The sequence below is a fragment of the Xenopus laevis genome, chromosome 5L (genome assembly GCF_017654675.1).
Source record: "Xenopus laevis strain J_2021 chromosome 5L, Xenopus_laevis_v10.1, whole genome shotgun sequence".
Taxonomy (NCBI): Eukaryota; Metazoa; Chordata; class Amphibia; order Anura; family Pipidae; genus Xenopus; species Xenopus laevis.
This window is the reverse complement of record NC_054379.1, coordinates 13,453,269-13,474,408: the sequence shown is the minus strand read 5'-3', so window position 1 is coordinate 13,474,408 and position 21,140 is coordinate 13,453,269. Positions and strand designations below refer to the sequence as shown.

Genomic DNA, 21,140 nt, shown 5'->3' with positions numbered 1-21,140 from the left:
TCAACTGCAAGTTGGAGTGATATTACCCCCACGCTTTTCCCCCCCAGCAGCCTGGGGGGCAACCTTAAAAATCCAAGTCCTGCTAACCCAAGTGGTGACTCCTTTGGTTGTATTGAGTAGGAGAAACAATAGATTAGAATAGAATAAATATTCAAATTATTTGATTAAAATAGAGTCTATGGCAGATGTAATTCTTAGCTTTCTCGATAGCGGGTTTCTGGATAACAGATTCCACACCTGTACCTTGCTTCTAGCAGTTAGCACTACAGGATATTTAAACCTTTCTGCTCCTCTTAGTTGCCCCAATTCAAAAGAAACCTTCTGATGTCATCCATCCATTTAGTTTGATACATGAACACAGGCATGGAAATTATAAAAGGGAAAGACAGCACAGATTACGGGAAAGCACCATATGGTTTGTTGCCCTGTGAATGAACATCGATAGTTTTAAACTCTCTAAAAAGCATTGTCTCCTTTAAAAAAAAACATTAAAAAAATAAATTCATTGGTTCTTGGTTACAAAAAGGTGTGCAGGAAGTAAAATTAACTTGTGAGAATGTATTGTTAAAAAAACCAATATAGGCAATTACAAGCAAAATCAATTTTCACAATGACATTTAACCAATCAGAGAGCAGCTGAAATGTCCCTACCGTTTCCCATTTTCCCTCTATAAGCCATGTCTTTATTATCAATTTGTATTCAAAGGCTCTCTAGAAATTGATTGTCAATGAATTGGTAAGGGTTTGTAAATTAAATATAAAATGCATTGCCAAGGAAAGTTAATATCATGGAAAGTTGGCTGTAAATCATTAGACAACTGGTTGAAATGTCAAGCTCACATGCTATTCATATTAAAGCTATTCATGAATATTAACGTTTTTATTGTTTGACTATATGGTATTAAAGATGAGAACATTTTTCTACAATCCAAGTTGTTCATAGTTCATACAGTATATCATGAAAAATTAAGATATTGGAAGCCTAATGGTGCCTGAACACAATATCTCTTGTATTGGTTTTTGAGATACACAAATGCCTCAATTAATGATACCATAAAATGCTAATAATATCAGTACACTAAAAGCAACTCTTGTTGCATTGATTATACATTTTCTATGCTGAGGTGATGGTAGAAACTTGAAACACTACCAGGAAAAACAACTCTGGATGCGATTTACCTTGGTCCCATATTGTATAGAAACTAGAAAACATAGAGGCACATTTATCAAAGGTCGAATTTCCCCTAAACTCCCATAACTTCGAAATTTGACCAGTAGACATTTATTTAAAAAATTAAATTTTTTAAACTCAGATGAATGGAATCTACCTGAAAACTTGAATCAAATTGAAATCTAATGTGATTCGAATTTTAAAAACTCAATTTGAGTTTTTTTCTCCAGAAAAAAATTGAATGTCAGAAAAGTCGCAAAGGACTCAAAGTTGATCCCTAGACCTCTCCCACTGACTTTAACAGCAATTTGGCAGGTTTTAGGTGACGAATAGTCTAATTCAAGTTCCTAAAGGGCCAGAGTATGATAAATCTTGAAAATTTAATTCAAATTTTTTAAAAAACTTGAACTCCCTAGTTTTGACCATAAAAAAATTCAAAAATTCGAATTCTAAGTTTAAATTTGACCCTTGCTAAATCTGCCCCATAATGTTAAGCAAATTGTACTTTGTTCCATAAAAAAATAACAAATATACAAAACCCTTATGTTCTGGTACCACACACCAGCCAAGCTACACTCTTTATTTCTGAACCATTCTCCATTATATTGGAGAGGCTTAAGCGAAGCAGGTACCGCAAACCATATTGCTCCTCTCTATTGGGTTAATGTATGCAAAAAATCCATAAGCATTTCCAATCTCTTCAAATTCACAGCTACCTGTCTAGCCAAAGCAGCTAAATGGAAGACCGTGTCCCCACCCTCATTAGAGGAAATAAAAAGTAGGGTATATGGCAGCAAAATGTTTGAGGCAGGTATTTTCTCATTGCATAACAATGAAGCCCGACCCATTTTCTAGAGGTTTGGTCTATCTGGGAACTGAGGTCCTGGTCTGCATCTGTGCATGCAGACCCAACACCTAGGGGTATATTTATCAAGGGTCGAATTTAGAATTTATAAAAACTCCCATAAACTAGAATTAAAAAAAAAAAAACACTAATTGAAATTTATTAAAAAGTTTGAATGTTTTCCATTCGGGTGAATAGGATCGACCTGCAAACTCTAATCTAATTAGATTCGATTTTTTTTTTACCAAAATTTTTTTTTTTTTCAAAAGTCCACCTAATGACTCTAAATTGATTGTAGGAGGTCCCGCATATGCTAAAACACCAATTCGCCAGGTTTAAGATGGTGAATATTTGAATTCGATTTCTTAAAGGGACAATATATGATATATTTCAAATTGAATTAGGACTATATCCTGGTCGGATGACACTAAAATAAACTCAAAATTTGAATTTAAAAATTAAAATTTTCAATTCAACCCTTGATAAATCTGCACCCTAAATACAAAACCGCTCCAAACAGATATCCCCAACTAGGAATGTTTCTTCAAATCAGCCTAACCTTTCCATAGTTTATCTTACTATCTCTTATTCCATTGCCCATCACTTTCATCGTTCTTTATTTGATTGCTCTTATCATAGACAGGCATTGCAGCTTTACCGCTCTGTGTTTATTCAACAATTTTCATTATTAACCTCAGCACATACAGTTTTATACTAAATGATTGATGTTAATTGGATATATTGGCTTGAATGAAAACTGATGTTACTTACATAGTGAGACAATACTACTTCCTTCGGTCTAAGGCTATCCATATGCTTGTTTAAAATACTTAATAAAAAAAAGAAACCGGAATGCATGAGCAATTAGAAATGGCTAGGACAACTGGTCATGTTTAGAGTTTGCCAAGAGTGTAGAAGATATTGGACTACAAGTTAATAGCTGAAACAGTATTCTATTAAAGTTCAATGCACAAGTCATAGTCCTAGGGAGTCATAAGTTCTACAAAAATTTTTTAGCCAGGAGAGAGAAAACTTAAACCAACCTTGGAACTTGTCATTTACTTTAATGGAAACACCTGCTGTGAGATTAATGCTTACATTTTGAATGACCAACAATATCTTAAAATGTTGATACCATGTATTAAAATGTGAAAACTACGCTGGCAACCCTATGGGAAGCTCACAAAGCGACAATTAGAGGCCATATTATTGCTCTTTCCACACATAAGAAGAAACAGTATTCCCAAGCTCAATTCTCTGCTTATAAAACCCTGCAGGACTTGGAGCACCGTTATCATGAGCACCAGACAGATTCCTTATTGAATCAATTAATCGCTCAAAGGAAGGAATTAGCAAACATTAAACATCAGGCTGCTGAGAAAGCGCTTATATGGACCAGGCAGTCTTATTATGAGAAAGGGGATAAGCAGCACACGTTGTTGGCCAATAAATTGAGAGAGCAAGCTGTACGTACCCGGATTACTTCCATACACACTGATTCTGGCCATTTAATTTACAATCCAACCCAGATTGGAGACCAGTTTCGTAGTTTTTATTCTAAACTGTATAACTTGGAGGCCGATCTTCCTCCTTTAGATCCGACCCTTTTTCAAACTACTTTGTCTGATTTCTTACTCCATACAGACATTCCCCATTTTAATGCTGAAGACCTAGAACAGCTTAATAGGGTGATATCAGCTGAGGAAGTTCTCTCAACCTTGAAACACTTACCTAACGGAAAGGCCCCTGGCCCTGATGGCCTACCTTATAGTTACTACAAGTTATACAAACATATTCTGGTACCGTATTTAGTCCCTTTGTTCAATAGCTATTTGCAGGGAACGCCAATACCCACTACCGACCTTACTTCATACCTTACTTTACTCCCCAAAGACAGCAAAGATGCTCAGTTTTGCTCTAATTACCGACCTATTGCTTTGCTTAATTCCGATTTGAAGCTTTTTTCCAAATTATTGGCAAATCGATTGGCCCCGATCCTCCCTAGAATTATTCATAATGACCAGGTGGGTTTCATACAAGGTCGGCAGGCGGGAGATAACATTCGCAGGACGGTTGACCTTATTGAAATTGCCAATAAATGTAAAGATCAAATGCTTGTGTTGAGCTTAGATGCAGAGAAGGCGTTTGATCGACAGAGATGGCCTTACCTTTTTTCTCTGCTGCGGCATCTTAATTTATCCGGCCCCTTTCTGACGGCTCTTACAAGCCTATATAGCTTCCCGACGACTTACCTGAAATTTCCTGGCCAGACTGATAAACCTATTTCGATCAAAAATGGGACCCGACAGGGTTGCCCCCTGTCCCCCCTGCTCATGCAATCAGCAGGACGTCTTCCATAACATACTTAGGAACTCAGATAACTCCACATTACAATGATTTATTTAAATATAATTATGCTCCTTTGATACTTCAGACAAAGAAATTGTTGACGAAATGGGCTGGTCACTCCCTATCCTGGTTTGGTAAAATTGCTTCTATTAAAATGAGTATCTTGCCCAAATTCTTGTACTTGTTTGAGACCTTGCCAGTAGCAGTTCCCTATGGTGTTCTCAAAGAAATTCAGACTATCTGCCACCAATATATCTGGAATTACCGTAGACACCGGATATCGCAATCAGTAATGCTTTCGCCGACCGATAGGGGGGGCCTGGGAGTTCCATCTTTTGCCAAATACTATGAGGCCTCGCAACTAAGGCAACTCTTGGCATGGTCACATTGGGTACCCTATACCACCTGGGGGCAAATCGAAAACCAGTGGCATGATAGAGGACATTTAAATGCGTTTATATGGAACCCGACTGGGTCTACCCCATCCATGCAGGACTTTCTTTCCTCTACAAAGCTGACTCTGCAGATATGGGAAAGGCTTAGATGGAAATTTAAACTCTCCTCCGATCGCCCCCTAGGCACGATATATCTCAATAATGCCTTTTTTCCACCCAGCCGGTCAGTGGACTTTTGTTCTAGATGGTCTGAAACTCGTATACATACTGTCCATGATTTATTGGACTCAAAAACTAAACGGATTCTACCCTTGGCTGATCTCATTAGGAGAGCTCCCCACATTCGTTTGCATCTATTTGAATATTTCCAGGTCAGACATTTTGTTGCCCCGTATGGTACCAGTGCACAACATACCGCCCTGACCGAATTTGAGAAAGTGGCCAGGGACGGCCTCCCCCAAAAGGGTTTGATATCTAGGATATATAAAATGCTACAGATGAGCCCGACTCGCCACTCTTATGTGCTGAAATGGGACAATATATTACCTCAGCCATTGACTGAAGCAGAATGGTTCGCTATTTGGCAAAATGCTAAAAGTATGGTTACATGTGTTAAACAGAGAGAGAATATCTACAAGATATTGATGTTCTGGTACCATACCCCGCAACAACTAAACAAATTTTTCCATGATCACCCTGATGTTTGTTGGAGGGGATGTGGGGAGGTAGGCTCGCTCCAACATATTTTTTGGTCTTGTCCTATTTTACAACATTTTTGGGAAGAGGTGATGAAGCTATTGAGCTTAGTCTTAGGCCAGCCAGTTATGAAGGACATTCCTACTTTTTTACTTGGGAAACCTCTCCCCAACATAAGGCGGAATGTTCAGAAATTAGTAAACCACATACTGACGGCAGCTCGCCAGGCAATTGCAGCGAAATGGAAGATGTTTCAACCACCTACCCTGGCTGAAGTGCTTACTAGAGTGGAATCAAATAGGAATGTCGAGTCTAGGATTGCTTATATCCGGAACACTATGGCACAATTCCTGGAAATATGGTCACTTTGGGACCTGCGGAATGTAACTTAGGTGTAGAGTTATTTGTTCATTATTGAAAACCAAACCAGGCTAGGGAGTCCTAGTCTGTGACCCCAGCCCTGTTTTGTACATTTTCTTGACTGGTCTGCTTCTTCAATTTGGTCATCGTGTTGGCTACCCTTTTATATCCTATGTGTAAACTCTGACTGGCACGCTTATATATTTACTTATGTATGTATGTATTTCTTATGTCTTTTCGTATATTTTATTTTATATATTGCTGACCCACTCATTTTCTTTTCCTTTTGTTATTTTCTTTTTTTTTTCTTTTTCTTTTCTTTTCTTTGAATGTTTTTCTTCTTTGTATTTTTTTTTGATGAAAAATTTCAATAAAACTATAAGTTACAAAAAAAAAAATGTGAAAACTTGTGGCATGTCCTATTTTGCATTTCCATGCCACGAGTTCCTTAATATTCTTATTTTTTTATTCTAATTGTCAAGTGAATGTTAGTTAAAGTGCCTGTAAAGGTAAAACAAATCAAAATAATTAAATATATTGATTTTCTTTTCATAAATAGTTTCTTTGTAATGTTGAGACTGTGAGACTTTTTTGCTGTACTTAATTCAGGGAAATATCTTACAGACTTGTCAGTCTCTCCCTTGGCCAAAGCTGCATCTTGTAGTCAAATTTAAAAGCCTTGATTGTAAAATGACCTTTTTTTCAAAAAAAAAAAATTTTTTTTTGACGCCGGCGAATTTTTGCCTCAAATTTTCTAGGGCGTTTCGCGAATTTATTCGCTGGCTGCGAATCGCGCAAATTTGCCAAGAATTCGCGTCTGGCGATTAAATCCTCCCATCACTAATGATCAGCTGAATTAAGAACTTTTTGATATGGAAGTGTCAACCCTAATGGCCTCAATGAACCAAATGATTCTCTTTCTCAGTCATAGGGGCAGATTTATCAAGGGTCGACTTTCGAAGTTAAAAATACTTTGAAATTCGACCATCGAATTGAAATACTTCGACTTCGAATATTGAAGTCAAAGTTTTTTCCATCGAATTCGAGTATCCTCGGTCGAAGTAAAATCATTCGATCGAACGATTAAATCCTTCGAATCGAACGATTTCAGCGATCGATCGAACAATTTTACTTTGACTTCCAAAAATGTAGAAAAATGCTCTAGAAGGTCCCCAAAGTCTAACTTTAGCAGGTTTCATTTGGTGAAGTATTAAAGTCAAAAAAAATTTAAAGTGACAGTACATCGATTATCGAATGGTTGAATATTCGAAAGATTTTACTTCGAATCAAAGTCGTAGTATCCTATTCGATGGTCGAAGTATCCAAAAAAAATTACTTTGAATTTCAAATTTTTTTACTTCAAAAATTCCCTCGAATTCACTTTGACCCTTGATAAATCTGCCCCATAATCTAAATTTCCTTATTTGACATCTGTTCAGAGATAAACACTCACCGGTTGCCCACACCCTTTTGTTCCCAGTAAATGTATTGTTCATCTGTAAATTAACTCTGTGCTATATTAGGAGATTGAAACCTTCTGCTTTCTTCTAAGAACCTTTAGACTGACGTGATAGAGATGTAAATATGTTGCTATCTTTTCATCTGTCTCTCTTTCATAATTTTCATAAACTATATCATTAACATGACATTGAAGTGATAATCAACCTCAATTACTGTTGATGATAGAAACCTGCAATAGTGTTTAAGATTGATAGCTTTAAGGAACGTGCCAATCCTGCATGGGTCAAATGGAGCCCCTGTACAATGCTCAATTTCTCTGACCTTATTTCTGAGGTAGATGTCAATTATTTATTTCTACTTTCCTATGGTGATGTTTAAAACATTCTACCCTACTTGTTATTCCTGCCGGCATTGAAACTGTCCTTTGATATTATTCTTTAGTACATCAAATGGGAACATTTTAGTATTTTTCTGATTGCCCTGATAGTTTCATACAAGTTTTAATGTATTCAGTTCAAAGATCTTAAGAAAGTCTGGCTCATTACTAGATAGGCAATAAAAAAACAGAAATGATTCAGACCAGGTATATTGAAGTATATTTCCCAACAGGAAAAGGAAAGAGAGAATCATTACATCTGACCATGGCTACATTGGGGTTTTCATGAAAATTAGCAAAGCGTTATAAGCCCTGTCTTGCAGAGAAACTAGGAGGACTATTTCATATATTTTGGTATTTCCATAAATGCATATTAATCTTAAACCTATCTTAGAGGGAAAACCCCATATGTATAAGTTTATAAGCGAAAAATAGAAATAGTTAGAAATAATTAATTTCGGATGTTTTTAATTCTTTTGTAGCAATTTTTCATTAGTGTTGAATGTGTTTTGTGTTGCTTTCTGAAACTGATTTGCTTCGCTGCTTTTCACCTTGTTTGACTGAATTTGGAGCAGACTTGCCCATATTACCCATGTTTTTTAACTGTTTAAAGCTAGAAAACACCTTATGGTAAAATATATGATGGGGGTCATGTATGACAAACCCAAAACCTGCAAGGAAAGCGATTGGATTCCTATCTAGGCATGCTCTATCTGACTATAATAGTCCCCTTTGGCGTTATACCTGGCCCTCAGCTACTTGGGTGCCACCAGGACTTACCAAACGAGAATCCAGTACTCCCACAGGGGCAGGCAAGGGCACCAAACATATACTCTGGGGAAGGAAATGGCAAAGAAGGAGCTGGACATAGTCAGACAGGCCAGATCAGAACAAGATACCAGCAACAGAATCATGAGGCAAACTCAATGCAGAAACAAGTCAAGGTCAGAACTAGGAAATTGCACAAGGGACAGGATCAGATAGCAGGAATCAAGGAACAAGTGAAGTAGTATTTCGGAGCACCTAGGAGCAAGGAAGCTTGACCTATAATGGGCATTAAGTCAATGCAGAGCAGGGGGTAATATAGCCAGACTAATGGCTAAACAGAGCACCTGTGGTAGCAGCTGGATCAATCCATGCCAACTAGGAACAACAGGGATAACAATAGCAGTGAACTAGGAGAACTAAATATTTGATTTTGCTGAAAAGTTATGAACATTTTTATAAAAACACTCCCAGTTATTGAAAAAGGGTTGGGCCCGGGTGCAGGCCATGCAGCTGGGGCCCCCACAACCTCCTCCGGACACAGGAGGGCCCCAAGGGGGTACGGACCCGGGTGCAGTTGCACCATCTGCACCTACAGTAGTTACACCCCTGAACATTCTAGTCACCAGGTCTCTGTAAATAGACACACCACACACGTCTTACTTCCCATATTATCTCCATACTTTAAGTCTGCTAAAAATTATTTAAACGTTAAAAAACTCAGTATGATGGTTTTGCATGCCTTCCGAAAGGTCCCTATGGGGAAAGAAAATTAACACCAATTGTGCACAAATCTTTCAAAACACTTTTAACATTGAATTATACGAGGAGGTTGGTCTTCTTCTGCATTACGTGGAGGCCTATTTATCAAAGGCCAGATTTTGGTGGTTTTAGAGGTTTTTGAAACCATGACATTACTCACTTTCTCTAAAACCACGAATGTCATATCTATTTAAAGATCCAAATTAAAAATGTACAAATGGAAAATAACGCTGAACAATCTGAAAAAATACAAATGCTTCTAAAACTACTAAAATTTTGGGCTTCTCTGACAATACCTACCAAAAAAAAATCCGGAAACCTCTAAAAGTCTGAATTGATTTACAACAGTACAATATGAATAGTGCAGCTCCCATTGACCATTGACTTCTATAGGACCTCAACAACTTTTACCTGCCAAAGTTTTATAGTAGAGGTTTTCATAGTTTTTACACTTTTAGAGCTTTGAAAAAAAATAGGAAAACCACACATTTTTAGAGATTCATGGAAAAAAAATCGAAATTCAATTGTTAGTAAATGGGCCCCCTTAGTCTCATTACCATCATATCAAAAGATCATTTGTGTTGCTATATTTAAAAAATACCTTTCCTTCCAGTCTCATTTTTACTTAGTTCATTGCTGTGTAAAACAGTTTCCCGCTATTTACCAGTGATATATTTATAAGGAATATACTTGCAAGTGCCTCGTCTCCTGAGAAAACAAACCCAACTTCCATAGTTTATCCAATTAGTATAATTGTTTCATTTGTTTTGCCATTTAGTCTCACATCTCTACACTTTTGCTCAAAAATATCCTTTCTAAAAATTCATGCCCAAAACTCCTTGTATATTCATGGTGTGGTTTTACCAGGTATCTATAAAGTTGAAGCGAATGCAAGACCTAACTGTTGTTCAAGGACACATGTACTGTCTATATGTCAATAGTGATGGGTGAATTTATTTGAAAGGCGTGAATTTGCGGTGAATTCCCGCGATTGGCCGCCGGGGAATAAATTCGTGAAACTGCAGCTTTTTTTGGACGCCAGTGCAATTTTGCCAAAAACGGACACCGGCGTCAAAAAAACGGATGCCAGCGTCAAAATGCTGTCACCGTTTCGCAAATTTTTCGCCATTTCGCTAATTTTGCTGGAAGTTTGGGAATTTTTCGGCGAAGCGAAACGCCCATCACTATATGTCAAATATCTGCATGCAGGACTGTAGCTCAGTGGCACTAAGGTAGTTAATTTAAGAATGTTCTAGGAACTTTTGTTTCTCCAGTCTGAGATTTTAAGCACAATTGTATTTTTCTCACAGTTCCTTAATCCATGATTTTTTTGTTTATCAAGTGTAAAATCCATAAAATCTATGAATTCAAAAATATGCCAAGTAACAGATGTTGGGGTCATGTAGAAGTCAATGGAACTTTCCCTTTTTTTCTTGCAAAGATCTGGCTTTTGGTTTTAAAGGTTTTTTCTAATGAAATTTTTTTTCTGACTGCTCAGGGGCTATTTTTGTTTGTGCTTTTTATAATCAAATATTCTACTGACTTTCGTGGCATTTGTGGTTTTAGAGAAACAGAGTTTAATTGTGGTTACCCTACCCTACACCACACCACCATCTGCACCAATAAACTGCAACCATATCTGTGTAAGAAAATTACCTGGGTCGCGGCGGCGTGGACGGCCGCCACGCCGCCGCGCTCCTTCTCCGTCGGCTTCCGGGTCCTAGTGCACGCGCGGCGCGCATGCGCATTATTTAAAGGCGCAGGCGCGCTGGCGTAATGACGTCAGCGCGCAATGGCGCGAATTTCAAACTGTATTTAAGCCCATTCATTGGTACTGCTGGTTGCCCGTGATAGGATTTATCCTGTGGTTTTGCCTGAAGCCTTGTGCTGTTTGTCCGTGTTTATTCTGCTAGTTATCCGGTTTTTGACCTGTTTCCTGATGACGCTCCCACCTGAATCCTGACCTGTGCCTGTTACCCGACTACTCTATCACGCCATACCCCTTCTGCTTGATACCCGGTTTTGACCCTTGCCTGCCTGACGATCCTTGCTATCTGCCTGCCTCGACCCAGCCTGTCTGACTATCCTCTCTGCCTCATCCTTGCCTGTAACCGTGATCCTCGGCCCAAAAGACTCTAGATACTTGCCGTGCCCCATTGCCTGCCAGAACTCTAGCCTTGCCCACTCATAAGTCCAGGTGGCACCCCAGTAGGCGGAGGGCCTTCCCGAAGCCCAAAAGTGGTCACACATACTGGTGAAGAGAGCTCTGACCACGGTGCTTGGCTCTAGTTCTGGTATTGGGTGCCGGCCGTGACAATCTGTTTCCCATGCACTAAAGTTATTTTATATTTCTAACAGATATAAGATTAGATTTAGATTTACTTAAACTGAAATGATTTATGCCTCTGATTGTGGCACGTAATGTTTAATTAATCTGACCATTCTGGTTTGTATAGAAGTTCAATTAAATACAATTTAGATAGCAGAACATGTCTGAATATAATAACATTTTTGATTAGCTTGTGTAAACATTAATTAAATATTTTCAAGGTAATTATATCTATAGTTTTATAAAATTAACTTGCAATATACTAACTAGGCTATATTTTTTTATTATGTAAGACATTTATTATTTTAATCCTTGATTGTGCTTTATAAATTGTTTTTATTTTATTGTATCATTAACAGATACAAATTTAGTTTTTTCACATTTAATATTTATGCAATAAATAAAAGCAAAGTTGACCCATGATCTTGGTACCTGAGGCCCACCAAGACAGGGACCACCTAGTTATTATTTGATATCAGGCACAATCATGGGTCTTCAGAAATCTTTTAGCCTAAATTTATTTGTTAATGTTTAATTTTGAGATTTGATGTGGGACTAGACATGTTCTTAGTTTCCTATGTGCCCTAAGCCATGTGACTCATGCTTTGCTAAACTTCAGTCACTCTTTACTGCTGCATTGCAAGTTGGAGTGATATTACCCCACTTCCATTTTTCCCCCAGCAGCCCATCAGCAGAAAAATGGGAAGGTACCAAAATAATAGCTTCCGGACACCTGCACTGCTATATGTTCATGTGCCCTGCCTAATGGTTGTAGATATGAGAATAGCACTCAATAGTAAAAATACCCAAATCTGACCACAACGCCTCCAGTTACAATGAGCAGGAGAAACAATAGCTTATCTGAAAGCAGATCCATTGTGCAGTGCTTGCTTTTTATGAAAACACACATCAGGTGCAATGACCTGAGATGTTTTATATCTAAAAATAACATTTTCAATGGTAGAATGAATTACATACAATGTTCACAGTGTAATTTAGTAATAAAAAGTACACCATAAAAATCAGAATCCCTTTAAGAAGACATTAGAATTACATTTTTACTTTTGGGAAAGTACTGTACATGTATACCATGAAAAATATAGATTTTCAGGGCCACAGTATGGCAACGTTTAAAGCTCCGACAGACCCCCCCCCACCAGATGACTGATAAAACATAAAGCAGAAAACATGGTCATATTTAGATTTCCAGTAAAATCTCTCCCTATTTTTCCCTCTTGTTGTCCCATGTCTTCTGTCTTTTATTTTTTTCCTCTTAACCCTGATTTCTTCTGTTTAACATTTTCCTGTTTCCTCCACAATTTTCCTGCTCCCCCTCTTCCCGCGACTATCTTATTTCTCCAATATTTAGCCTCTTCTGAGCTTCTCTCACCTTATATTCTCAAGTAGTATTATTCCAGGGATTAAATAGACATCACCTTCACTGCTTTTGGTAAATACTACCTAATTTTCCAGTTTACTTACTTGTGCAAGTCAATTCATAACATATAATATTTGTCACACAGCAATGATATGAAGAACAGATGGGAAAAGTGCATAGAATTAATTTATACCATCATATTAAAATGATAACCTCTGATTAATCCATGGGACCATCTGGTGATGATCAAAACAGGGCTAACTGGGTATTGTGATATACAGCAGGGCTGAAATAAATGTGATTATAGTAATTCTCATAAACTTTCCTATCTCCTATCCAGCAAATGAATTTTATCAGGTCAGAAATTGCAGTAAATTCAAAGCTGTAAAATATTATACTATTTATTCAGGGGGTAGCTGAAATGTCTCCTTCTCTAAATCTGTAGTTCTGTATTTATTCATTTTCTTTTCTTTTAAATATAACTAGTTTAAAGATAAACTACACAACAATTTGCTCAGTGAAAAATTTTTAAAATACAAACACATACAGAAATTCACATTTTATTTATACTATATAAACACCTGTAGAGTACACTTTATGTGGCAGATTTATCAAGGGTTGAATTTTAAGTTTATGGGAGTTTCTTAAAACTCCCATCAACTCCCTTAAACTCGAAATTTGGAAAAAAATTAGCAGTCCAAGTTTATTTAAAAAATTAATTTTTTTTTAAAACGGGTGAGTAGGATTGAGCTGCAAATTAGAATCGATCAAATTCAATACAAGTTTTTCACACCAAAAAAATGCTTTTTTCAAATTCCACCAAATGACTCCCCCATAGGCTAAAACATACATTTGGCAGGTTTTAGATGGCAAATAGTCGAATTTGAATTCTTAAAGAGACAATACATGGTAAATTTTGAAATTCTAATTTCCCTAGTCGAATTACACTCGATATTTGGATTAGAAAATTAGAATTTTCAATTCAACCCTTGATAAACCTGCCCCTAATAGTTCATATTTTATTTTATTGACTCAGCAGGTGTAATTTATATTTCCTCAGTGTTTAATTGCCAGAGCACTAAGGGGTGCAAAAACCTGCCCCACAGTGAACACTTACAGGGTTATTTATGTATTTTTCATGAAAATTAGAGTTTTGAAGGTCAAAACTGACTGAGTAAAAAAAACCTTGCATTTTTCGAGATTTATTATACATGACCCTGGAAATAGCTTGAATCCAAATATACACCATCTAAAACCAGATGAGGCCATGTAGGAGTCAATGGCAGAGGTCCCGTGAACCATTTGAAGATGTTAATAGCCTTCACGATGTTCGAGATTTTTTTAGAGGGTTTTGGCCAAAAAATCTATCAATTCAAATGATTTGAGTTTTTTTCCAAAGGAAAACTCGTGTCACGGTCAGCACCCTAAATCCAGAACCAATGTTAAGCACCCTGTTCTCGGCTCTTGCTTCTGCCTTTAACAGCCGCCTTTCACCTCGGGAGGAGCCCTCGGTTTCTCCAGAATCAGGCCAGGTCGGGGCAGGCAGAGTACAAACAGACAGAGTCAGACAGGCAAGGGTCAAACCAGGAGATCAATCAGGAGGGATGTGGATATCAGATAGACGGTTACCCGGCAAGGTCAGGATTACAGAAGTCAGGATGGTCAGAAACAGGCATGGGTCATAATAGGAATCAGAAATAACAGATCAGGCAAAAATAGCACACAGGAACTCACTAAAATGGAACCTATAACAGGCAATGAAAATATCACAAAGTCCCCTTTAAATATTTGAATTTGGCACCATTGCGCGCTGACATCATGACGTCAGCATCAAATATGCCTATAAAAGAAGTAAGTGCATGCCACGTGTAAGCAGAGGAGCAGCGCGGCGGGCGTCCCCACCTGGAGTGCAGCGGGCGTCCCCACTGACCCCCACCAGGGTGAGTTATCACATTACCCCCCTTCGAGGAGGGGCCACCAGACCCCCAGGTTTCTCAGGGAACTTAACATGGAATTGTTTCCTGAGACTATCAGCCCTAATATCACAAACAAGAACCTAAGAATTCTCCTCAGGGCCGTAACCCTTTCATTGTACTAGATACTGTAACTTAGATCCGTAATTGGAGACACCACCAAAGAAATGTTTTTTTTATAAATTGACGATAATAGTTAGCAAAATCTAAGAACCTTTGGGTTGCAAGTAAGGATAGAGGCTGAGCCCATTCCAATACGGCCTTAACCTTCCCGGGATCCATTTCTAGACCCTTACCAGAGATATTTCTCCAGTTTAGCAAATAAATTATTCTTCCTTAACCTGAGCAAAACCTCCCGACATGTTTCTGATGATCACTCAAGTTAGAGGAAAAAATTTGAATATTGTCAAGATATACCACTACTAATAACCCCAGCAGGTCCCGGAAGATGTCATTGACAAATTCCTGAAACACTGCGGGGGCATTGCAAAGACCGAATGGCATAACTAATTATTCGTAGTGGCCATCCCTGGTGTTAAAGGCCATTTTCCACTCATACGCGAGCGCCTTAAGGATCCGGCGCGTAAGCAGAGGAGCGCCGTGGCGGGCATCCCTGTCTGGAGTGCGGCGGGTGTCCCCACCCCCACAAACCCCACCAGGGTGAGTTATCACAACTGGAATAATTTGAGTTTTTGGGTTTCGCAACTTGAAATCACTGATTTGAATTTTTTCCATTCGAGTTTTTCTTAAATAAGAAACCATTACAGGTGTGAGTTCATTCGAGTTCATTCAAGGTGTAAAAAATCTAACGTTCTACCTTTAATAAATAACCCCCTTAATAAGCACATTTCATCCCAGGGAGCACTGCTGGAAAAATCCAGGGCTTGGTGCATAATAACATCAGAAGGCATAGGCCAGCCCTGTCCTTACAGCCTATGTGCCTCTGGCGGTGGATTCCCAGCAGTTTGATGTTTTCTCCTTTTATCAACACCTTGGAGAATTATCAAATCCGGCAGTGTTTCAGAATTACTTCAAGACGTCAAAGTTCAAATAGATGGGGGTAGTAGTATTTGGAGAGAAGGATTTGGACGATGCTTGTGTTTTTTTCAAATCTTACAAAGGATAAACTCCCAACACACAGGGGCAATTCCAAGTGGGGACATCTCCTGCATTAATAACAACCACAATGTTTCTGTTGTCCGATAAGTGGTAAACCTCCAAAATGTTGTAAGTAACACAATACATGCAGAGGATCTTCCTGTCTGGAAATGCCATTGGGTTGTTTTTTATTTCTACAATATTTTGGGATCCCCCTGACTGTACACCAAGCTGAATTATGACATGGCTAGTGTTTGCAGCCAAAGTAATAATTTCACCACAAATTTGCTATAATTAACCTTTAAATTATGCTTTCAAGAGTAAGTAGGAAAGCAGATATCAAATATCAATGTGATGGTCTTCAGTCTGGCTCCCCCTAGGGGGTATTGACATAGTTTAGGAATCACTACACTAGGCTGAGTCTACTCATTCTCTCCCGATACTATTATGAACTAATTTATTTCTCTCATACCTCAGCAATTCAGAAAAACATTATCCAGAAAGCTCCGAATTACAGAAACGTAATCTCCCGTGGACTGCATTTTAATCAATTTAAATGTTTTGAAAAGATTTTATTTTTTCTGTAATAATACAACTTTAACTCATACTTGATGCCAATTAAAATAAAATATTCCTGATTGGAGGCAAAACAATTGTTTGGGTTTATTTCAGGTTTAAATGGAATTTCAATAAAGTATAGAGATACAAGTGGGTTACCTGGGGTTCTCCAGATAACGGATATTTCTATCATTTGGATCTTCATAGATTAAGTCTACTAGAAAACTATTTAAATATTCAAGAAACCCAATAATTAATATCTAATTATAATTATATCTTTGTTTGGATTAAGTACAAGGTACTGCTTTATTATTACAGAGAAAAAGGAAATACTTTTTAAAAATGTCAATTATTTGGATAAAAATGGAGATGGCCTTTCTGTATTTCGGAGCTTTTTGGATAACATGTTTCCAGATAAGAGATCGCATATCTGTATTACAATCACATTTAGAAAAGATAGTAATAGTAGGTGCAAAGTTCACTCCAGTTTTAGCCCCATGGTAACAAATCAGCAGGGAGTAATAACTAGTCTACTATTTAATAGCACATTTTTGATTGGTTACTCTGGGTAACAATACTTAATCAAATTTCACGCTTGTTATTGCATTGTCCTGTCTGTTTTTTTTAAGAACAATGTATAGCAGATAACAGTTAAATTAAAAATGAGAGCATTAATATATTTCCCAAATTTCTATTTAAGATAGAAATAAGGAAACAATTAAAATGCACTTTTTTGGAGATGTTAAAAAGAAAATATGTTATATACTGCATTTTCTTAATTATAAGGAAAAAAACTCAGTTGGCAATGACTTTGCATTCCTCTCATTTGCCTTTTGCCACTAAGACCGTAGCGTATTTTTATGCAAATTTCGGCCAGCTTATACGCCTCAAGGGATAGCCCTAGAGGAGAATGGAAGCACAGTGTGATTTATGGAACGTTTGCCGTAGTTAGTAGATTTTATGGCTGCAACGTTACTTTTAGTTAGCCATTCTAACAGCTCCAACTTAAAAATGAAACCCTTTAAGTGGAACAATATTTATTGTGCCATTACAAGGAAACCTCTTGGTGAAAGAAGGCATCTATCGGGGTCAGATTTCAAAGGGAAGTGATGCCAACAGATGGACAGGGCCATATGAATATGTATGAGTGTTCTTATTGTGACCCGAAAAGTCACTGCTAAACACAGAGGAGGTTTAAAATCCCATTTTTTTTTTCAAAAGAAAAAGGAGCCTAAGGCAATTTTATTCAGTGAGTAGTTTGTTCCGCAGTGAATGTATCAGAAAATCCTTATTTTTATGACAACAGCATTTAAAACTTTGTAGAATGAAAGCAGAGGGAAACTCCATTCTAAATATCTTAAAGGGTAACTATACCCCTATTCATAAGTATAGTTATTCTAATTGTTTACACTGGACAACAATTTTTGTAAATATGAAGGGAAGGGGGTTGTTACATTGCTTGCCTAAGCACAGACATTGTCATTAGATTCCAATATAAAATAGATATTATCTGCCTAGAAAAGCAATATGCAATTGTGCCAACATGCCTTAAATGTTATTGCAATGGCGCCTAAACTGTGCTGTGGTCCCTAAATCATGGTGCCCAGAGAAAGTGGTCCTAGCTTGCATGCAAATTTGGGGAAGATTTCAGTTATTTGTGCCCTGGGTACCCCTGGAACTATAGCAGGGTGACTGTTACCCCCAATGTTTCTATATATCTGTAACCTTGTTATGAGCTAAGGGGGCCAATCCTGAAGGTCAGTTAGGGGGAGACTTGGGGTGAGTGCTTATTTGTGCCCTCAGTACCCATGGAACTATAGTTAAGTGACTGTTACCCCAATGTTTCTAAATATCTGCACAGGGTCAGACTAAAGCATTGGGGGCCCTGGGGCTGCAAAATGAAGGGTCCTCCTGGCAGTCCCAGGGCCCTCTGCCGACCTCTAAACTCCCGCCGCACTGATGCACGTAAAAATGCCGCAATGGGCACACGAGCAAAAAACTATGTGATGGGTGTGCATGCACAAAAAACGCCACAGCACAACATCTGGTCAGCCGGGGGAGAAGGTCTGGGCAGGCAGAGGCCCCTGAGAGAATTTTCCTGGTGTCCCAATGGCTCAGTCTGACCCTGTATCTGCAACTTGCACCTTGTTATGAGCTAAGGGTGCTCAGGTACAAGTCCAGTTAGGAAAAGATGTTAGGTAACAGTTTGTTTTTTTACCCTGGGTACCTCTGGAACTATAATTGTGTGACTTGTAACTGAAAAAAATAATAGACAGATTAGCTTTGTATTGCTGAACCTGTTAGACATGTATGCATGATTGCTATGTTAAAAAATATATAATATGTTGATTTGATAGACTCATAATTATAAAGTACATTTTTCCTTTGTTAATTGATATATTGCACTGCCCCTTTTACAACATGACAGTTTATCTTCTGGGTTTTTTTCCAGTGTGATCGATGTTTGCCACTATTTAATGATAAGGCTTTCCACCAAAGTGACCAAGTCAATGCATATAACTGCAGACCATGTCAATGCTATAACCATGCAACCAGCTGCCATTATAATGCTAAATTAGACCCTTATCTGCATGACCATGACCAAGGAGGGGGCGGAGTTTGTGATGATTGTTCCCACAATACAACAGGTATGTCATGTCATTTGTTTGGTTTGTCTTATTTCTCTTACAATACTCACCTGAAAGTGATGATGACACTGATAAGGACAGCATGCTAACATAAAACAAAGAAGTCCTTCCCATAACATGCATCATTTTCTATTGGTTTGTGTTTTACATAATTTTAACATTTTTGTACCTAAAAAACATTCTTTTCTGAACTTGACTTTCACTCTATAGCCACAGCAGTGGGCAGGTTTAGTGTTCTAAATAGCATGGAAGGACATCAATTACAACTCAAGGGTGGCCCAATGTTAGGCGTCCAATGTCTCTGACATGTTTTTTTATGACTCCAGTGTGTGCCAATGGAAAAACAGACTCAGTCCTAGTAAGTGAAACACACAGGGCTGCCCATTCCTTCCTATAAATACGCCTAATATAATAAAACAGATGGAAGTTAAATGAGGTAAAACAGCATTTGTAACAGGTTCATTGTTTCATGTGCTCTGGATCACTACATCGGCAGGTAGGAGTGAGAGGTGCATTAAAATGGACATTATTATTCTCTCCTAGGAATGAATTTGCTATTTCTTACTGCTGTAACTTGAACGCCCCTCTACCTTCCCTCTTACAGGGCAACACTGCCAACTGTGCAAGGACCATTTTTATCGAGGAGCTAAAGACAATCTTGCTGCCGTTGATGTTTGCAAGCCTTGTGCCTGTAATGAGGCCGGAGCAATGGACAAGAATATTCCCTGTGAGCAGGTAAGTGGGGGGTGGCATAGTTAAAGATAATTTCCTTCGTAGTTAACATAAAGTTAAATAAACATTGTCTTTGAGACAATTGAACTCTAAATGATTGGAACAAATTGGAACAAACTGCTGTTCCAGAAGCAAATGCATACAACAACTGTTTTACCAGATAAAATGTATTGGTAATAGGTATCATAGCTGTGCCAGATGTATTTTAATATAAAGCAGGTTTATGCTCCATGCATATCCCCATCTATTTTTCTTTTTTGGGGAGCTTTTGAAAGTTTGGAGAGAAGAGAAGAGGTAGTAGCTGAAGAGATGTCTTGCAGTTGGGAATGAGATGAAGTATGAGAGGCAAAGATCAGAAGCAGAGAATGAAGTAGGGTATTTTGAGACTTTTTGGCTCTTGATATTCTTAAAAGACCAGCTTGAATGTTGGTAACAGAGACATTTGTGGTCAGTAACTAGACTTTGTGGTCAAGATATTGTTGGAGACATACATAGAAATCTAATGCAACAATGGTTTCACATACCTGTAACCTCTTTATAGGCTGATTGAGAAGGGCCCCAACTGGACCTCAAAGTAGTTCCAAAACTGCAGAGCTAGTCCCCCTACAGGGCTGAAAATAGTGACTAGGGAAGACCAAGTCTGAAAGAATGTTAGGGTGAGATTTAAAGAGTATTTTATAAAGAACTCATTACATTATACATTTTTCAAAAGTTAACAAAGTTGGCATCGGAGAAGTTTGAATTGTTTGTACAAGTGAGATGTCATCAATAGGGCTCAATTAAGAACATACGTAACTGCTGCATTGCAGTTTCCAATAGCAATAGCATCAGCATTTAAGGTGGCCATACACGGCCAGAAATCCACCAGATCTCAATGAGTCAGGTCTGAATTTCCAGTCCGGTTGAGGACGCCATTAACTAGTTGATGCAGTCCTTGTCCTGTCAACTGATAGGACCATCAATGTAATCTGATTGTAAGGCCAAACAATCAGATAAACTAGATATTGCACACCATTTGGAAAGATCTGCTTGTTTGGCGACCTCTTATAGTGTATGGTCACATTTCGTTTTGAACAGTCTACTATGTGGAAATGAATGTCCAGACCTGGTTGTTGCTATTGGTACTTATGCAGTTTTAACATATACTATTCTTATATGTGCCCTACTATGAATTAACATAATAAGGACCATCAATATATTGTCTGGGTTTTCATTCACTAATAGATTGGTGGTACAAACAGTGAT

General features: G+C 38.0%; 1 protein-coding gene across 1 annotated transcript in view; it reads left to right on the top strand.

Moving 5' to 3' along the window:
- ush2a.L (Usher syndrome 2A (autosomal recessive, mild) L homeolog) overlaps window positions 1-21,140 on the top strand; it is a 442,265-nt gene that overhangs the window by 50,937 nt on the left and 370,188 nt on the right. Inside the window, exons 10-11 of the mRNA XM_041562401.1 lie at window positions 18,968-19,163; window positions 19,768-19,898. Coding sequence (XP_041418335.1) covers window positions 18,968-19,163; window positions 19,768-19,898 — 327 coding nt within the window. The remainder of the gene's footprint in view (window positions 1-18,967; window positions 19,164-19,767; window positions 19,899-21,140) is intronic.